At 40.0% G+C, this 16,748-nt stretch overlaps 1 protein-coding gene across 1 annotated transcript in view; it reads right to left on the reverse strand.

The window, feature by feature from the left end:
• Positions 1-5,904: 5,904 nt before the first annotated feature.
• NTSR1 (neurotensin receptor 1) overlaps positions 5,905-16,748 on the reverse strand; it is a 103,752-nt gene continuing 92,908 nt past the window's right edge. The window contains exons 3-4 of the mRNA XM_073309117.1: positions 14,450-14,540; positions 5,905-7,660 (exon numbers count right to left, since the gene is read on the reverse strand). Coding sequence (XP_073165218.1) covers positions 7,411-7,660; positions 14,450-14,540 — 341 coding nt within the window. The 3' untranslated portion in view covers positions 5,905-7,410. The remainder of the gene's footprint in view (positions 7,661-14,449; positions 14,541-16,748) is intronic.

The raw sequence follows: 16,748 nt of genomic DNA on the forward strand, positions 1-16,748 counted from the left end.
GAATTTCACATGCCTAGACCAGAGCTGAATGGCCCTCTAACACTAGGAAGTAAGCTTTGTCATTAACTCAGATCTGCCACTTAAACATGAGCCTTCAAAATCTTAAAGTTAAAGATTTATTTCTTAAGATCAATGAATTAAAAAAACAAACAAAAAAACAAAACAAAAAATCACCGTACAATACAAAGGTTTATATCAGAAAGTAGCCTTTTCATTATACTTTGGTCATAAAATACAGTATAAATCATAGCATCTTACATTAAAACAACATTTTAGATTGTTACACGGGGGGATTTCACATCCCACTCCCTTCCCTTTGCCAGAGTAACTATTACAAATTAGACTCTGAGACACTCTTAACATTCATTATTTCTGACACACAACAGGCCACATAAAATAAAGCACGTACAAATTCTGTATTTTTTTTTAAATGTGCACTTTTTGTATTTTCACCACAAGTACAACATGTCAAGTTGCACAGCTTAAGAGATTCTTGAGTACAAAGCCAGGACATCAGAATGAAATTTTTGGATTGGCTATTTAGCTGCTAAAAAAAAAATCCAGACTAAAACAGACAAACTTGTTCAATTGTTGTTTCATAATGGGAAATAATTTTAAGCAATACCGTTTTTTCCCTAACAGAATTACCATACAATTCCATAATCACCAAAATATCAAAATAATACTCAAACGTATATTGCACCCACAAACGCTATGCTGTCATGCTGTGTAAATGTGTCTCGTCTTCATGAAGGGCGTATGCTCTGGTGATCAGACAGGCTAAAGGACCTTCTATTTAAATCTGCAACACAAATCGTGTGTAGTTGTAACACACCTTTCTTTTGTGTTTTGTTATACATTTGCTGCTATAAATGAAGAGATCCTGTTTGCTAACCCCTCCCAGATGATCCTTCTGTTTAGCTCAATTTTTAAAGGGCAAAGTCATTGAAGCAAAATCTCATGCACTTTACAAAAAGACAAGATCAGCAGAGCATTAAACACTAATGAGTGCTGGACTTTTGGTGATAAAGTCTTGTCGAGGGTATATTCCTGACTAGTATAATGACACTAGAAATCTGATTTCACACACTGACAAAATGGATGACACTGTCAAGAACACTGCAAAGATAAATGAAAGCTTAAAATTACATTTAAAGAGGTTGCCTGGCAAAGTCACTTAGAATCCATGCGAGCATTTCACATCTGTGGGTTCTAAGGCTTCTTTGAATGGAAATGAGCATTGCACATCGCTAGTAGGAAATGCACATAGATCCACGGTTCATCCCCAAACCTTAGGTTAGTAGAGACTGTGATTAAAAAGGAGCAGAAGGGAAACAGAGAAAAATTCTAATAAAGATCATTTGAATGTACCATGTAGTCTATACCATTTTCTTGCAGCAACCAGTGTTCTTTTCTCTATAATACAGTGCGGGCTTCTCTTTAGCTAGAAAAAGATGAGTGCTTGTTTTAAATTGAGTCTTGAAACCGCCTGCTCACTCCCATGAGTTTCTGAATATGCCAGAACTTTGGAGTCTGAAATTATGTTCCAAACTAGAACTTCCCCCTGTTTCCAGACATCCAGATTTGGCCAGTTGAAAAAGATTTGGCCTGCAATTGCAAATCAGGGCTTTTGATTTGGGCCTGTCTCTGTTTTAGAATGCAGGAACAAAGGTTCGTGAACCAGAAAAACAATTGGGCACGTTCACAAAATCTTGTATCTCCTCAAGGTTAGTCTGTCCCTACTAAGAATCCATCAAGGTTTGTCCCAAGTTGAGCTCTTTCCCATTTTCATGCCAAATCAAAGATAAACATATCAGCTGCTCAGAATTACAAGGATATCTGGGTATATCTCACTTAATCATTTTCCTGTCTCGGGCACAGGTGCACCTCGGTCCCTCCCATTCTCTGCATGTGGCACATAATCATCTAGCCTTCTGTGGGCTGTAATATTTTGGTCTAATTTCAGCTATTGGGGTTAGTGTGTAGGTGCTGGCTGGTGTTGGTGGCCTGTAGTATACAGGAGATCAGACAAGAACACCTGGTGGTCCCATCTGGCCTTAAACTCTATGATGCTACAACAATATTCTCAGTGCTGCTGTAACCCACGAGAGAAAATCTAGGACAAGCACCTCAGGCAAGACTGATTTTCATGCCGGGCTTTTATTCTCTCTACCGATTGAAGAATGGATAATCAAGCCTGTTTTGGCAGGTTGGTATTTACCAGGAATATTAATGATGTTTAACATCTCAAGAATGATTTGGTGCAGCGTGGGTGTTTCAAACACACCTGAGTTAGGTTGATAAGTCCCACTGAAAGTCGACTGGACTTGTTCTAACTTCCCTAGGCACTTTTGAAACCCCACCCTTAAACTGTGCAGCTCCTGTTAGAGGTGCGGTTAAAACAATCCGGAGGCCACTCCCAGGATCAGAAATATGGGCTCTTGTCCACTAGGTCCAGAGTTCAGTCTATGAGGTTGTGACTCATCTTCCCTCTACTCAAAAAATGTAATAGGGAGGGCAGTTTTTAGATCTGCAGGCTGAGTTTGGTGAGATTCTTCAGGGAATATGGCCACAGCCAGCGTGCACATTACTTGCTGCCATTCAGGTTATTTTTGCAGCGCTCTTAATCAGCTGGAAGCAGCTTCTAACGATGCTGGCATGGCTGCGACACATCCTGCTACTGTATTATCTCTGCCTATCCCTGGGGTAAGGCCCAGCTGCAGGCCTGGTGACATTCTGTCTACCAACACTGTTTGTTAACATCAATGGGAGTTCCATGGTAGCTAAATTTCCATGTTCTGTGCTGATTGCTGAAATTACAGAATTATTTTTGTCTGTATTCATTTTTTTCCTAGGCATTCGAGGCGAAAAGACTGATCAACTACAGGAATAGAATTCTCGTCCATGAAATGATATAGACAGACAAACAGCAGGTATCCTGCTTGGATCCTGACCTGCAACTTCTGCAGTCTGGACTTAAACAGGTCTCTTTTATGAGAGCAAATAATATCTTACTGTCAGTTATTTCTGGGTGCAATTTAGCTCCTTTAGACATTAAATTACCTGCTTTGGTAGCATAAATTATTTAAATTGTTCATGCAGCCAGAATTATTTGCAACTCGAAGGCCCAGTTAGGCTGAAAATTTGGTTCATTAGGCTCATTTCTGATCTAAACCAGACAGGTATCCATTACTGTGTGACTTGAAAATAATGATTTAAATGCAAACTTCTTTGAAGCTATATGTATTACAGACCTCACGGAAAAGCTATGAAGATTAATTATTCAGGGTTTTCAAAAGCACCTTCCAGAGTTCAGCACTCAGCTACCCATTGAAAGTCCTTATATTTCTATTGGCTAATGGGGATTTGCTTTTCTTTTCTTTTTTTGAATTGGGCCTGATCTCTCTTAGCTGCTTTTAAAAATCTCTCCCCTAATGTTTGTACATCATTTTGAAACTATAAAGCATTGTTATAGAAAGTTTCTTCAAGTCTTCCAATACTTTTTTTTAAACTTTCATAAAATATTTTCTTACCTATAATGGTCACACTTTATATTAAGGTTACCTTTATAAATAGTTAATAACGGGTTAATGAACGATGAATGGATATTTCAATAAATGACTGATCAATTGTTAAATACTGTTACATAATCCAACAGGGCAATAGCTTGCTTATCACTTTGGCTTATAACCATCCATAACATTTTCTACTGATGTCTAACACATATTGCTCATGTTTGTAACACGCTTATAATATCTGTTGATTATTCATAAACCATTTATAAATGAAACCTTCATGTAAAGTGAAACCACCCTACCTTTTGGTTTTTCTAGGTAAATTTAATAAGTAGTGCTCCTAACTAGATGGAAGCCCACTGTATGTACAATAAAGATGCTCATTTAGAAGTAATTTTTGCACGGCTTCTGGGATTAGCATGGGAATCGAATAAAAAAAGAACGCAAAACAGAGCAGCGCTCACATTTTGGCAAAGTCAAATGAAACTAAACCCAGAAAAATTTCCATTCTAAACTTAGAACCCTTGATTTTCAAGTGGATTTGTATAGCTATAATTTAATAGCCTTTTGATAGCTATGACTTGAAGCTGTGCACGCATTAACTCTGTCACCTAAAGCATATGGGACCTAATCCACAGGACACTAGTTCTGTACTAGAAAAATTCAGTGGTGGTCAGACTGACCTTTATCAATCCGGTGGGAAGTTTAATTGGGAAAGGGAGACTAATTTTCAGGAAACCTTTTGGTTCTGTAAAGTTAAAATGGTAAGCCTCTTTCATGTAACAATTAATATTGCAATCAACTGGCTAGTATATCTATGGGTGTACCTCTGCCATTTACTCAGTGGAGTCAGGGCTGTTCAGCTGTGTCTCATAGCCCCTACACTGCTATGAGCTATTGGAGATTCTATTTTATTTCACAGGATAGGGGATTCTGCTTTTGAAGCAGAGGGACATAAGTTCTGTCCTCACTGCCACAGGAAATTCTGAGTGGCCATGGTGTGCCAGCATAGCAGCACCTGTTACCACCAAGAAATAATAGTTTCTAAGTGACACTGGACTAGTTCAAGAATTAACTTTGCTTGGAATACCAGACAGTCAGCCTCTCTTTTTCTAATATGATGTGACCCTCTCGTTTTTAAGAACAAATCTGCAATTTACTTCCTTCTTATAGCCCATTCAACCCAACACAATTAATCTAAGCATCACTTAATGACGATCAAAACTTTAGCAAATTGCACTGATTTTCCTAAGATTTAACTTTGTCTGACTGGAATTATTGGTCTGCTTGTCAGGTTTCTGATATAACCATTTGCCCAGGAGACATGATAGCCACACGTGGCAATGTAAGTGAATTTGGCTATGTGCAGGTGGGCCTGGACAGTATTGTGTTAACTTGTGCATAGGTATATACTAGAATATGATGTGGCTGATCACAAGAGCTTGCCACAAGTTGCCCAAACCCTTGTGCTTGTTCCATTTCACTCAGCTCACCCGTCTAATAGCAGAGTTACTCCTTTAGCTTATTACGTGGGGCCTGTGTTTTTGGTGTATTTTGTTGCATTAGATGGTTTGCTGGTAGAGATGGGAGCATTAATTCAAACCCTAAAGCTACACAGCCCGTTCGGATAAAAGGTTCACAAATCCGAATCTAGGGTTAGATCTGATCCAAGTCCCACTTTTCCTCTGACCATAGCTTTGGTTTGCTGCCTGCATGCAGCCATGCTTGAATACATATTACCCCTCAACAGCTGGGCTGAATGCCTGTATTAAGCATTCATTTAACAAAGAGGATTTATGCCACAAATTGGTTTGTATGTACACACCTCCTGTCAGAACATGACTGACTAACAGAGCCAGTCACCTCCTGAGCACTTCTTTGTGGCCAGAGGTCACTCTCTGATGTCTGGCTACCAACTTCTCCCCTATTCAGGCCCGTTAATAACTCACCATCGACAGGTAATTACAGCATTCCCCTTCTGGGGTCCCATTTATTGAGTTCTTACATATTGGACCTTCTGGTCCCAACATTAATTCAGTCACACTCTGCTAGTCAGGGTCTCTAGTAGGAACTAAGCCTCATACTCCCAGGCTTTACCTGACTGAACCTCAGCCCTCTGGTTCTGGCTTCCAGGTCCAAACCCTTCTCTCAATCAGGATCCCTATTAGGAGCCTCCGGATTACTGCTTCTCCTCTCTGTCACAGCTCTCTTAGATTCAGAATCTTCCTTGCAGAAACCTTTCACTCACTGCCATTCCCTCCACTCCTACTCCTCTTTCTACTTCATTTTGCCCTCTTGCTGCTCTTTATAGGGCAGTCACCCTAATCTCTGCCAGGAGTGGCTCATTCTGTAATCAGTGTTGGCTAGCTCCAGCCCTTAAGAGGCAAACCATCCTATTACACTGGCCTATTCAGACCCAACCATTCTCTCTGCTGCCCTCTAGTCTGGTTTTGGAACTGGGAATCCTGAATTTAAATAATCTTGTTTTCTGTTAATTCTTCAGTTGTGTTATCTGCGGCTAGAGATTGGTAAAGACACCAGTTAAAAAATGACAGGAAATACAGATCATTCAGTCACAGAATAAGCAAATTGCACTAGAGTCTTTTGTGGCCCTTGTACCTTGGACTTGAGCTTGCCCTTTGGGATATCAGCAACCTCTCTAATAAAACAGCTGCAAATTGAGGAAAAACTGGAATAACAGTGGCTAAGAAATCAATCAATTATCTGTGGCCTGCAGAATTCATGCAGGTTGCTCTATGCCTCTCCTTCATCCATTAGCAGCCCTCACTCATCATGGTCCAGGCATTTGCTCACCTCTTGATATGGCTCAACTAACTTTTTACCTTTTTTCAGTGGTAAAAATGGGATTTGGCTATGAAGCTAAATGTAAGATTGCCCTCTTATTTGTTTTTAACAATAAGATTTGCCTCGATTTTAGCATTCTAGCCTTTGTCATTATTATTATTATTATTATTTATTATTTTACGTATTTGTGTGATGACCTTGCTGAAAGGACTCAATAGGTATCGAGGCCCCATTGTGCTGGGCATTATACACACACCTAACAAAAAGATGATCCTTGTCCCTTGCTGTAGCTCACGAAAGCTTATGCTCAAATAAATTGGTTAGTCTCTAAGGTGCCACAAGTACTCCTTTTCTTTTTGCGAATACAGACTAACACGGCTGTTACTCTGAAACATGTCCCCTAAGAGCACTGAACAGTGTTTTCCAAGGTGCCATCCTAATCTAGGTAAGGCATTATCGTTATTTTGTTATTTAATATAGGGACACCAAATTGGGTCTCCTGGACACCCTGGTCTAATTAATCAGAATTCAGAATGAGTTCTATAAATAGCCACCTTGCTCCCTGAGTGCTATATTCCCTATTGATTCCATTATTTTCATTCCTCTTTCTTTTATCACCTCTTGGATTACTACTCCCCCCTCAAAAAATATCCCTTTTCACTCAAAACTGCCTTGCTCCTCATTAACGTCTCAGCTCAGTGCCACCAAGAGAAACGATGTTGAGCTCTTCAACTTTAGCATGGCATCTCTGCATGGAGAAAAGGACGAAGCACAATATGAGTTGCCTAAGCTTGACATTTATAGGCTGAAGAAGTGCTGTGGCTTCCCAGGTTACACTGCATCTGAATCTATGCCGTACCGAAGTTACAAAAATGCGTAGACATTATTCACAAGAGGCAAGGCTGATGCTTTAAAATAACCCCAAAGTTACTGGCAGAATGAAGCCTATTTGTTCCAACAAAAATGAGACTGCTAAACACATTTGTGTTATGGTGAATTTAGAGACCATGCGTTAAGGTCGCAGAGGTCTCTCTCATGTCCTAAATCCATGCTGAAACACATTCTCCCTTCCTTTGACTTCATTCGGGTCTCAGTATGTTGTTTCCCTAGTGACTTGGCTGGAAAACGTATGGTTGCTAGAAATGCTGTTGGACTTCCTGGTGAAGCTGGGTCTCTTTTTCTTCTTCCTCCATGGCAGGCACAGGAATATGAGCGTGGAGAGGAAGATCTGGCGGAAGTTTGCAGACACCAGGTTGTAGAGGATGGGATTGATGGCAGAACTGACGTAGAAGAGGACATTTGTCAACATGTAGAAATAGTGGTAGAAGTTATAAAGGAACCTGATGGAACAGAACAAGAAGAGAGGAAATTTGAGTGCGGGAGGAGAGTATGAATAACTTACAATTGCAGGGTTAGAGAAAATGGAAGCCAGATTTTCAGCGGATGGGGATTACCATACTGGATATCACCTGTGGGCCATCTAGTCCAACCGTGGCCAGCACCAAATACTTCAGAGGAACATTAAAATCCATCAAAAATCCTAACAGTAGATAGATGTGGGATAATCACCCCCTCACAAACATCTCAACCTAATCCCCTAATACTTAGAAATTGTTTTAAACCTTGAAGCATGTGATTTTTATATCCCACCACGATTTGCCTTGTCTATAGACACACCTGAAATTAAAAAGGCTAGACTGAAACGTTGCCCTACATGATGCACAAATATATGCATGTTTACCACAAAGGCTGCTTAAGTGGGGTTGTCTACACTGCAGTATCTATGGCAGAGCTAAGACATCATAATATATGCTGTCACCTCCTCTCTCAAGCCAGTGAGAACTGCATCGATGCATTGAATCAGTCTCTGTGGTAGAACGAATATATATTTTGAGGAGATACCCATTTTATGGTTGACAATAACAGGATTTTTCAGTGAATTCTGGACATGAAAGATACAAAATAGAGTTTGAGGGTTACAAAATAGAGCTGGTTGAAATTTTTCAGTCCCAAGTGTTTTTTCAATGAAAAATGGCCTTTTTTGGAAACAAACATTTTTGTGTGTCATTAGAAGATTTCCAGATTTTCAGTGAAAGGCTCCAAATCTTTCAGCTTTCAAAACTGAAGAAATGTTTGCTTTTTGCTTGTTTTCAGTTTTCAACTACTGGAAAATATTCAGTTTTTGATTGTTTTCAGATTTTGAAAACCAGAACATTTTTAGTTTTTCCACTGAAAAGCTAGAAAATTTCCATGAGTGTTTTTTTGGGGGTGGGACGGGAGGAGGAGGGGAGAGTTTTGTTTCTTTCAAAAAATGTTTGCGGAAAATATTTAGTGTTTTCTGTCCACCTCTGTTAAAACAAAGTTCTACATAAGGGGCCTGATTCAAAGCCCATTGACGTCAACAGAATTATTCCTATTGACTTCAATGGACTTTGGATGTGGTTCTTGGGAACAACTTTGCTATCTGATGAGGAGCTTGTATCACTGTGATAACATATCTAGTGTTGGTCAATATTTTTTGCACAATTTGTTCATTTTTTTTAATGGCCTTTTTCTGAAAATGAAACTTTTTGCTGAAAAATTGACATAGAATTTTTTTTTAATTTTTCCTCAGCATTTCTCATCAATATCCTCACAGACTTTTTTTAACAAATTATTTTCAAAATCATTCTTGAAAAATTTCATTGACCAAACCCCCACTTTTCAGTCCCAGAGTAGGAAAGACAAGGTAATATCTTTTGAGGGAGTAACTTCTGTTGGTGGAAGAGACAAGCTTTCCAGCTGCACAGACCTGAAGATGAGCTCTGTGCAGCTTGAAAGCTTGTCACTTTCACCAACAGACGGTATGTTAAAAGAGATTACCTCAGCAAACTTCTTAGTGAAATTGTCGACCTGTTTTTCAACCAGGTCTAACTATAACCCATACAGGAGTTCCATCCTGTTCCCATTTTAGTCAACTGCAAAACTTCCATTGCTTATAGGTATGTAGGAACCAGACTATGGCCAGAAACTCATCAGCTTGATAATAAACAGGTGGTTTTAGTGTGATGTGCAAACACTGCAAGGGTAGAAGGCACGGGAATGTCTACAGACTGAAGAACTGTGTATAAGATACTGCACTGCCTTCTCTAATTACTTATGAGAGTTGTCATAGGTATATGCCAAACTTTGTAAAGTCAGGACAGTTATTTTTAGTGGCCTGAGAGGTTGTGCACCATTCTAAGGCTGTCAACATGATAGCATGAATCCTGATTATAGGGTTTTGCTCTGTGCAAAAGGTTTTTAAGGGTTACGACACACAGACCTCCAGAGAAAACCACAGTCTATTGCAGAACCCACATCAGTGTCTCTGATTTAATGGCTACAAAGTGCTAGGATATGGTGGCAGCTGAAGGCAGCCAGAGGTGCACTTGTTTGGGAACGTGCACATCTTCCAGACTGAAAGAGCTTGTCACTTAGTTCCTGATGGTGTTAATAATTATAAAGAAAATGTGAAATTTGAGTAGCTTGCAGTGCTGGTGCCCTTTGTTCTGGCCAAAGGAAGTACTGTGAAAGTAAGTATCCTTTCAAGCAGTTCCTTTCTAAAGATCAACAAATGTTAACTTTGGTCTATTCAGTCCTCTTAACACACTTTAATAGTTTCTTTACTGTGGTTTATCCCTACAGAAATATACAAGATTTCTGACTCATACACACAGAAAATCTTCACAGGTTCCTCTTCACTAAGGCCACAATTTTCAAGTGACTAGCGATTTTAGGTGCCTTAATTTTTGACTGCCCAACCTGAGACATCGTAAAGGGACTGTCTCAAGGCAGGTACCCACAACCAAGTCTCTTCTGGAAAAATCTTGGTCTCTAAAATCATGAATGCTGTCCAGGATCATACTTCATATTGATTCCCTTTATAAAGAGATTAATAAATGATGAATAGATGTTTTAACAAATGGATAATCAATGGTTATAGATTGCCATAGAGTCCAGCAGGACAATACGTTGCTTATAACCCTCTATAACAAATACTACTCATGTCTATAATTTGCTTATCATTTATTAACCAGTTATAAACAGCAATTTAATATGAAGTGAGAGTCTCTGCTTTGTTTTTGTTTCCGTAAACATTAACTGAAAAAGGACCCTGGTTCATCTCAGACTAGGTTCCTCTTTAGAGCTGGTTTCAGGCTGCTATGGGAAAAAGGATGGATGTATTTAGACAAGCACCATTCGATCATTCCCACAATAAACTGAATAGCAAGATCATCTGAATTAAAGGCACAATCATCGTGCTGGGAGGATGCCGCCAGGGTGCAAGCCAGGTTAGAAGAATGCTGGGTGGTGTGTTCTGACAGGGTGGAGTGATTCTTGTGGAGCAGGGGAATAAGCTGATGAGAGACAGCATTTTCAGTAGGAAGGGTCCAGCCACTGGACTAAAATCCCTGGATTACTAGGTGTGAGCAGGTAGAATTCATAGGCATAAATGGCTACGTCACACTACGAGCGAGGGGGGTGAGCCCCTTGCTCATGTACACGTTTGCACAAGCTCAGTGAGATCTAGGGTGGGTGTAAATAGCTGCGTAGCTCAGCAGAGCGAGCACATACCTCCCAGGTTCAGAAGGGTTTGTACTCAGCACAGCTCCCTCGCGCCTCTGCTGTCACAACCAGGGCCACCGCAGCTACGCTGCTATTTATACTCACGCTAGCTCTCAGCGAGGTAGCATGAGCAGGGGAACCAAACCCCTAGCTCATAGTGTAGGTGTAGTCTAGGTAGTAGGGTACTCATTTGCAGAGGTACAGAGAGCTCCACTGATCTTAATGGGCAGTACAGATGCTCAGCATGCTTGAAAATCAGACCTTGTGCTCTTCTGCCTGATCACAGATAGACCTGTGATGTTTTAGCAACCCCAAAACACAGACCTTAAACCCTGTGTGGTAAGAATTGGTGGCCCATTCCAATCATTACAAATACATCGTTGGTCTGTAGCTATGAGGTATTAATTCAAAAGAACAAGATTTCTCTTGTTCAGACATGGGCATATTTGTGAATGAACTGATGTCAAACCACCATAAGCAATTAATTAATCAGCAATATTGGTAGCTCACCATTCATAATATATCTGTAATTGCAGGACTTCCTTAAAATTAATCATCTCTTTTAAAAAATGTTAAACTGCAAATGGAACACATCAATCTATGTTAACTGCAGACAAAGTTGTCTATTCCTTTTGCTCAGAGCAAATGTTATTGTTACATAACTGCTTGCTGCTTTAAGTGCTTTTCTTATAGTAAAGTAAACAAGAAATAACAGTTTGCTCCAATGCATGCCTACGAGTCTATTTTCTCTGTTAAATCTAAAATCCGGTTGTTACCATGGTAGGATATACAATTTGTTTTGGTGGACTGCTCTACTGGAAATCACTGTTTCTTGTGCTTGGAATTTATGATATTTTAATAATATCTTAGTTTAGCTGCATTTTAGCATTGTAGAAATATCCTCCGCTCCCCTCCTCTCCTATTCACTGCGGGAAACAGAACTCTTTTCAGAGAAGGAGGATGTAATATTGTAAAAGAACTATCTGAGTAATGGTTAGATCCTTCGCTGAACACATCTCCTGTCATCTTCACCTCAAGGAATCTGGGGCTAGATTTTCAAAAACTTTAGGTGCACAATTGCATGTGCAAAACGTATGCTCTATTATGTACCTGTTCTGCACATGCAGTTGCCATGACTATGGAAAAAATTGGATAATTGCATGAGCATATAGCTAATAGGATGTATTTGCATGTGCTATTGTCATCTTTTATGTGAGCAACATCAATACATGTGCATATAAACTAGGTGTGCAATTACAAGCATAACTGCCCACCTAAACTGTCTGAAAATCAGGCCACTGGCCCCTGCAAATGGATGATGATTCCTATATGTTAATTCTGGTCTTTCACTGCTAAACTTAGCAATTAACCTACTCCACTCTTCTCATAGACTTTAAGGCTAGCGGGGACCATCTGGATCATCTAGTCTGACCTCCTGCACACTGCAGGCCACAGAACCTCACCCACCCACTCCTGGAGTAGGCCTATAACCTTTCGCTAAGTTACCAAAGTCCTCAAATAATGATTTAAAGACTTCAAGTTACAGAGAATCCACCGCTTACACTCATTAAAACCAGCAAATGATTCGTGCCCCACGCTGCAGAGGAAGGTGAAACACCCCTATGATTTCTTCCAATCTGACCTAGGGGAAATTACCTTCCCAACACCAAATATGGCAATCAGTTAGACCCTGAGCATGTGGGCAAGACCCAGCAGCTGAACACCTGGGAAATAATTCTCTATAGTAACTTAGAACCCTCCCCTCTAGTGTCCCATCTCCAGCTATTTGCTAATATTTGCTAATAGCAGTCACAGATTGCCTATAATGGCCTGTGACCCATCTCATCAAAACATTTCCTCCATAAACTTATCAAGCTTAGTCTTAAAACAAGTAATGTTTTTTGCGTCCTTTACTTCTCTTGGAAGGCTGTTACAGAATTATGCTCCTCTGATGGTTAGAAGCCTTTGTCTAATGTCAAGCCTAAATTTATTGATGGCTAATTATATCCATTTGTTCTTGTGCCAACATTGGCCCTTAAATAACTATTCTCCCTTCTGGGTGTTTATCCCTCTGAGGTATTTATAGAGAGCTATCCTGTCTTCCCATAGCCTTCATTTTGTTAGGCCTAACAAGCCAAGCTCATTGAGTCTCCTCTCATAAGGTACGTTTTCTATTCCTCTAATCATCTTTAGTAGTCCTTCTCTGCACCTATTGCAGTTTCAGTTCATCTTTCTTAAACATGGGAAACCAGAATTGCACGAAGTATTCCAGATGAGGTTTCTCCTTGTATAATGGTAATAACGCTTCCTTATCTCTATAGGAACTACCTTACGTGATGCATCCTAAAATAGCATTAGCCTTTTTCACAGCTGCATTGCACTGTCAGCTCATAGTTATGCTGTGATTGACCAATACACTCAGGTCTTTCCTCTTCTCTGTGGCTTCCAAATTCTTGTTGTTAGTCCCTAAGTACATGACCTTGAATTTTGCACTGTTAAATTTCAGCCCATTTCTATTACTTCCGTTTCCAAGGTCATCCAAATTTACTTGTATGATATTCCAGTCCTCCTCCGTATTGCAATACGTTGCAATTTTGTGTTATCTGCAAATTTTATTCGCATACTCCCACTTTTTTGCACCAACTTCATAAATGGAAATGTTAAATAAGATTGGTCCCAAGACCATTCCTTGAGGAATTCCACCAGTAACCTCCCTCCAGCCCAACATTTTACCTTTCAGCATGACCCATTGTAGTCTCCCCTTTAACCAGTTCCTTACTCACCTTTCAATTGTCATATTAATCCCCATCTTCTCCAATTTAACTAATAATTTCCATGTGGAACTGTGTCATGCTTTACTGAAATCCAGGTAGATTAGATCTACTGCATTTCCTTTATTTAGAAAATTGGTTATCTTCTCAAAGAAAGAGATCAGGTTGGTACCTTTTCTAAAACCAAGATGCATTTGTATGTTGAAATGATGCAGCTATTTTTCTGTCTGTGGATTCTCTCCTATCACCTGGAAAATGTAGCTTTTTGGAACTAAATTGTGTTATGACATGAGATGCTCCACCTTACACCTAATGTCTCTGGGTCTTAGATGCATACCAACAATCCACTTAGGATGGATAAAAAATGATCCAACCAAGGATTTTTTAGGGACTGGCAGAGGTGAAAACTGGTCACTGTACTAGTAACAGGTGGTAATTTTGTGATTGCCAACATGAGATAATCGGATGCTGTTTGAATGCAAGCTAATGTTTCCCAGCACATACATCTTTGGGATCCAGCTGTTAAAACCTGTAATAAAAAAATCAAGCTGAAGACAATTTTGAGACCTTCTTAAGTTCTTATTTTCCCTGTAAAACTTCAGGGCCAGATTCTGATCTCCTTATTAAATATCACCATACCCACTACTGACCCCAAAGGTGCTAGTAATTGAATAACACGGTACTCAGGTGAAGTAAGGGGAGCACAGTCTGGCCCCTAGACCTCTGCAGTGACATGGTACAATAGCATTCTACTTCAAAATAATGACTCACTCTGTCCAGTGATCTGCTGGAACATAGCAAAACATGAGACGCCGAACATGATAAGGAAGCCAGCAGACCACGAAGGCAATCACAACAGCACCTGCAAGGTACAAACATTTCCATTATTTTTTTATTGGAAATAAAAAAGCGATCAGTTTTTGTGCACATTTAACACTGTTTTCGTTTAAAAGCACCAGAATGGTCCTATGTGCCATTGTGCTATTAACAGCCCCAGAGGGATAACCGTGGCTTTTATCTTTTATGATGGAACAAGGGTAATGGAAATAATGGAAATTGGTTACAACCCATGGGGGAGTAGCAGGGTATAAATAGAAGAAAAGAGGTCTAATGCATGAGAAGGCAGTAAAGGAAGCCTCACATTGTCTAGTTCAGACTCTACATCAAGCAAAATCTGTCTCCACGTTGACTGTATTTATATTTTATCTAACAGAAATAACCCATAGCACTTTTTTCATCCAGCGGCACATAGAATAAGGAATACCACAACCTCAGTAGTGCATAGCACATACCTGTGTCCCATGTGTATAAAGCCATTGAATTATCAGGAGTCCCATTGTGTTACTGATCATCAAATGATTTCTAAGGATGATTTAGCTCTTTGGGGCAGGACCCATCTTTTTGTTCTGGTTGGACAGCACCTAGGGGTCCTGGTGCATGACCACAATCCAAATAATACATAATAATACTACTGATAAAATCAATAATCAGGTGTATCTCTCAATGGTAATGTTTTATTCCTGAGGGACACCTTTTCAGCAGGAGTTTGCAATACACCAGTCACCACACACTCCATTAGATTTGTCAAAGTAGAAACGGTGACAGTTCTGCTGGAAACCTTGTGACATGAATGCAGTGGCATAGGTGGAGTCTCTTTCTGATGAGCACAAAAGTCCATTTTAAGATGTGATCTTTCAATATGTTATTGTAGCAGGAATAAAATTTTTATTCCAGATCCACTGATTGACTGAGGGAGTTCTATGGGTGTAACCCTAACAGCATCCTAATGCAAGAGGCTCATTGGTATCTGGTAGGGAGTTTCAGCTGGCCTGACCAGTTCAGTGTACCTCAATTAATTAATGTCAAACTGTATCTGGTGTGTCATATAAATGACCATTGGAAAACTAATCACACCAATCACTAATATTCTTGCATGGTGTATGTACAGTAAATGCCCAAGGGACCATACAAAGGAAGGAAGGAAATGTGGAACTAAAACATGTTTATTAGACAAGTCTGGGGAGTGGGGAAACAGGTTTCTCCCAGACAAAGGACAAGCCTATGCCTCCAGCCAGGTGTCATCAGAGTCAATTAACAATCACATGGCAAGTGGCCATTTATTTGCATCTATAGGGCAGGAACAGATCAATTTACATTTTAGCAAACACCAGCATGGAAAGAAACCAGCACAGAACTTCCTTCCCCACCAGACTCCATGTCTCCTTCCTCATAGCTGGAATGACGTTTATTTTGGGTGGGAACCTTCAGAAGAATTTATTTCAAAGGTTCACTGAACTATACAAGAGAGAGAGACAAAGAACCCCAAGTTATCCTTCACCTTGGAAGACAAGGGGAACCAGCACCCTGTACTTCTGTGGAAGGTCCTAATTGAGACACTGTCAGCCAGGCTGGACAAAGAGTGATTGGTGAGAGAAACCATCGTAAATAAAGGCTAGATTGCTAGATTAAGTTTTAGATTTTGATGCATGTTCTTCACTTTTATTTGCTTGTAACCACCTCAACCTTTATTTCTTTTACTTGGCATCACTTAACCTATGTCCTGTTGTTAATAAACTTGCTTTGTTTTAATTGAAACTAATCCAGTGCTGTATTTGAATTGAAGTGATTATTAATCCAGTTAATGAGGCAAGCTGCTGGGTACTGACTCTTTAAAAAGCAAACAAATTATTATTCCTTTGAATGGCTCAAGAATGGGCTGGACATTGCAGAGCACACAGTTTGGGGGAACTCTGGGTTTGGGGTTTTATTGGAGTCACTTGGCTAGTAGTAACCATTGCTGGTAGATACCAGAGTGGGGCTGGGGTGTAACAAGCAGGCTGCAGGAATAAGAGCACTGAGTCAGAGCTGCTAAACACACAAACACTCAGTGCTCACTTATTTTCTGGCTGTCAGCATCCAGGCTGTGAGCCACAGCAGCAGAACATTTAAGGCACCCAGAGTCACGGGGCAGGCAGTGACACAACTTCTCACTGGTCTGGATCGCACCCAAAATGCGACAACAGTATATTACATTTGTCTGATATTCAAGAAAATGCCTCTAGCTAAAAGG

Source organism: Lepidochelys kempii, chromosome 13, assembly GCF_965140265.1.
Source record: "Lepidochelys kempii isolate rLepKem1 chromosome 13, rLepKem1.hap2, whole genome shotgun sequence".
NCBI lineage: Eukaryota > Metazoa > Chordata > Testudines > Cheloniidae > Lepidochelys > Lepidochelys kempii.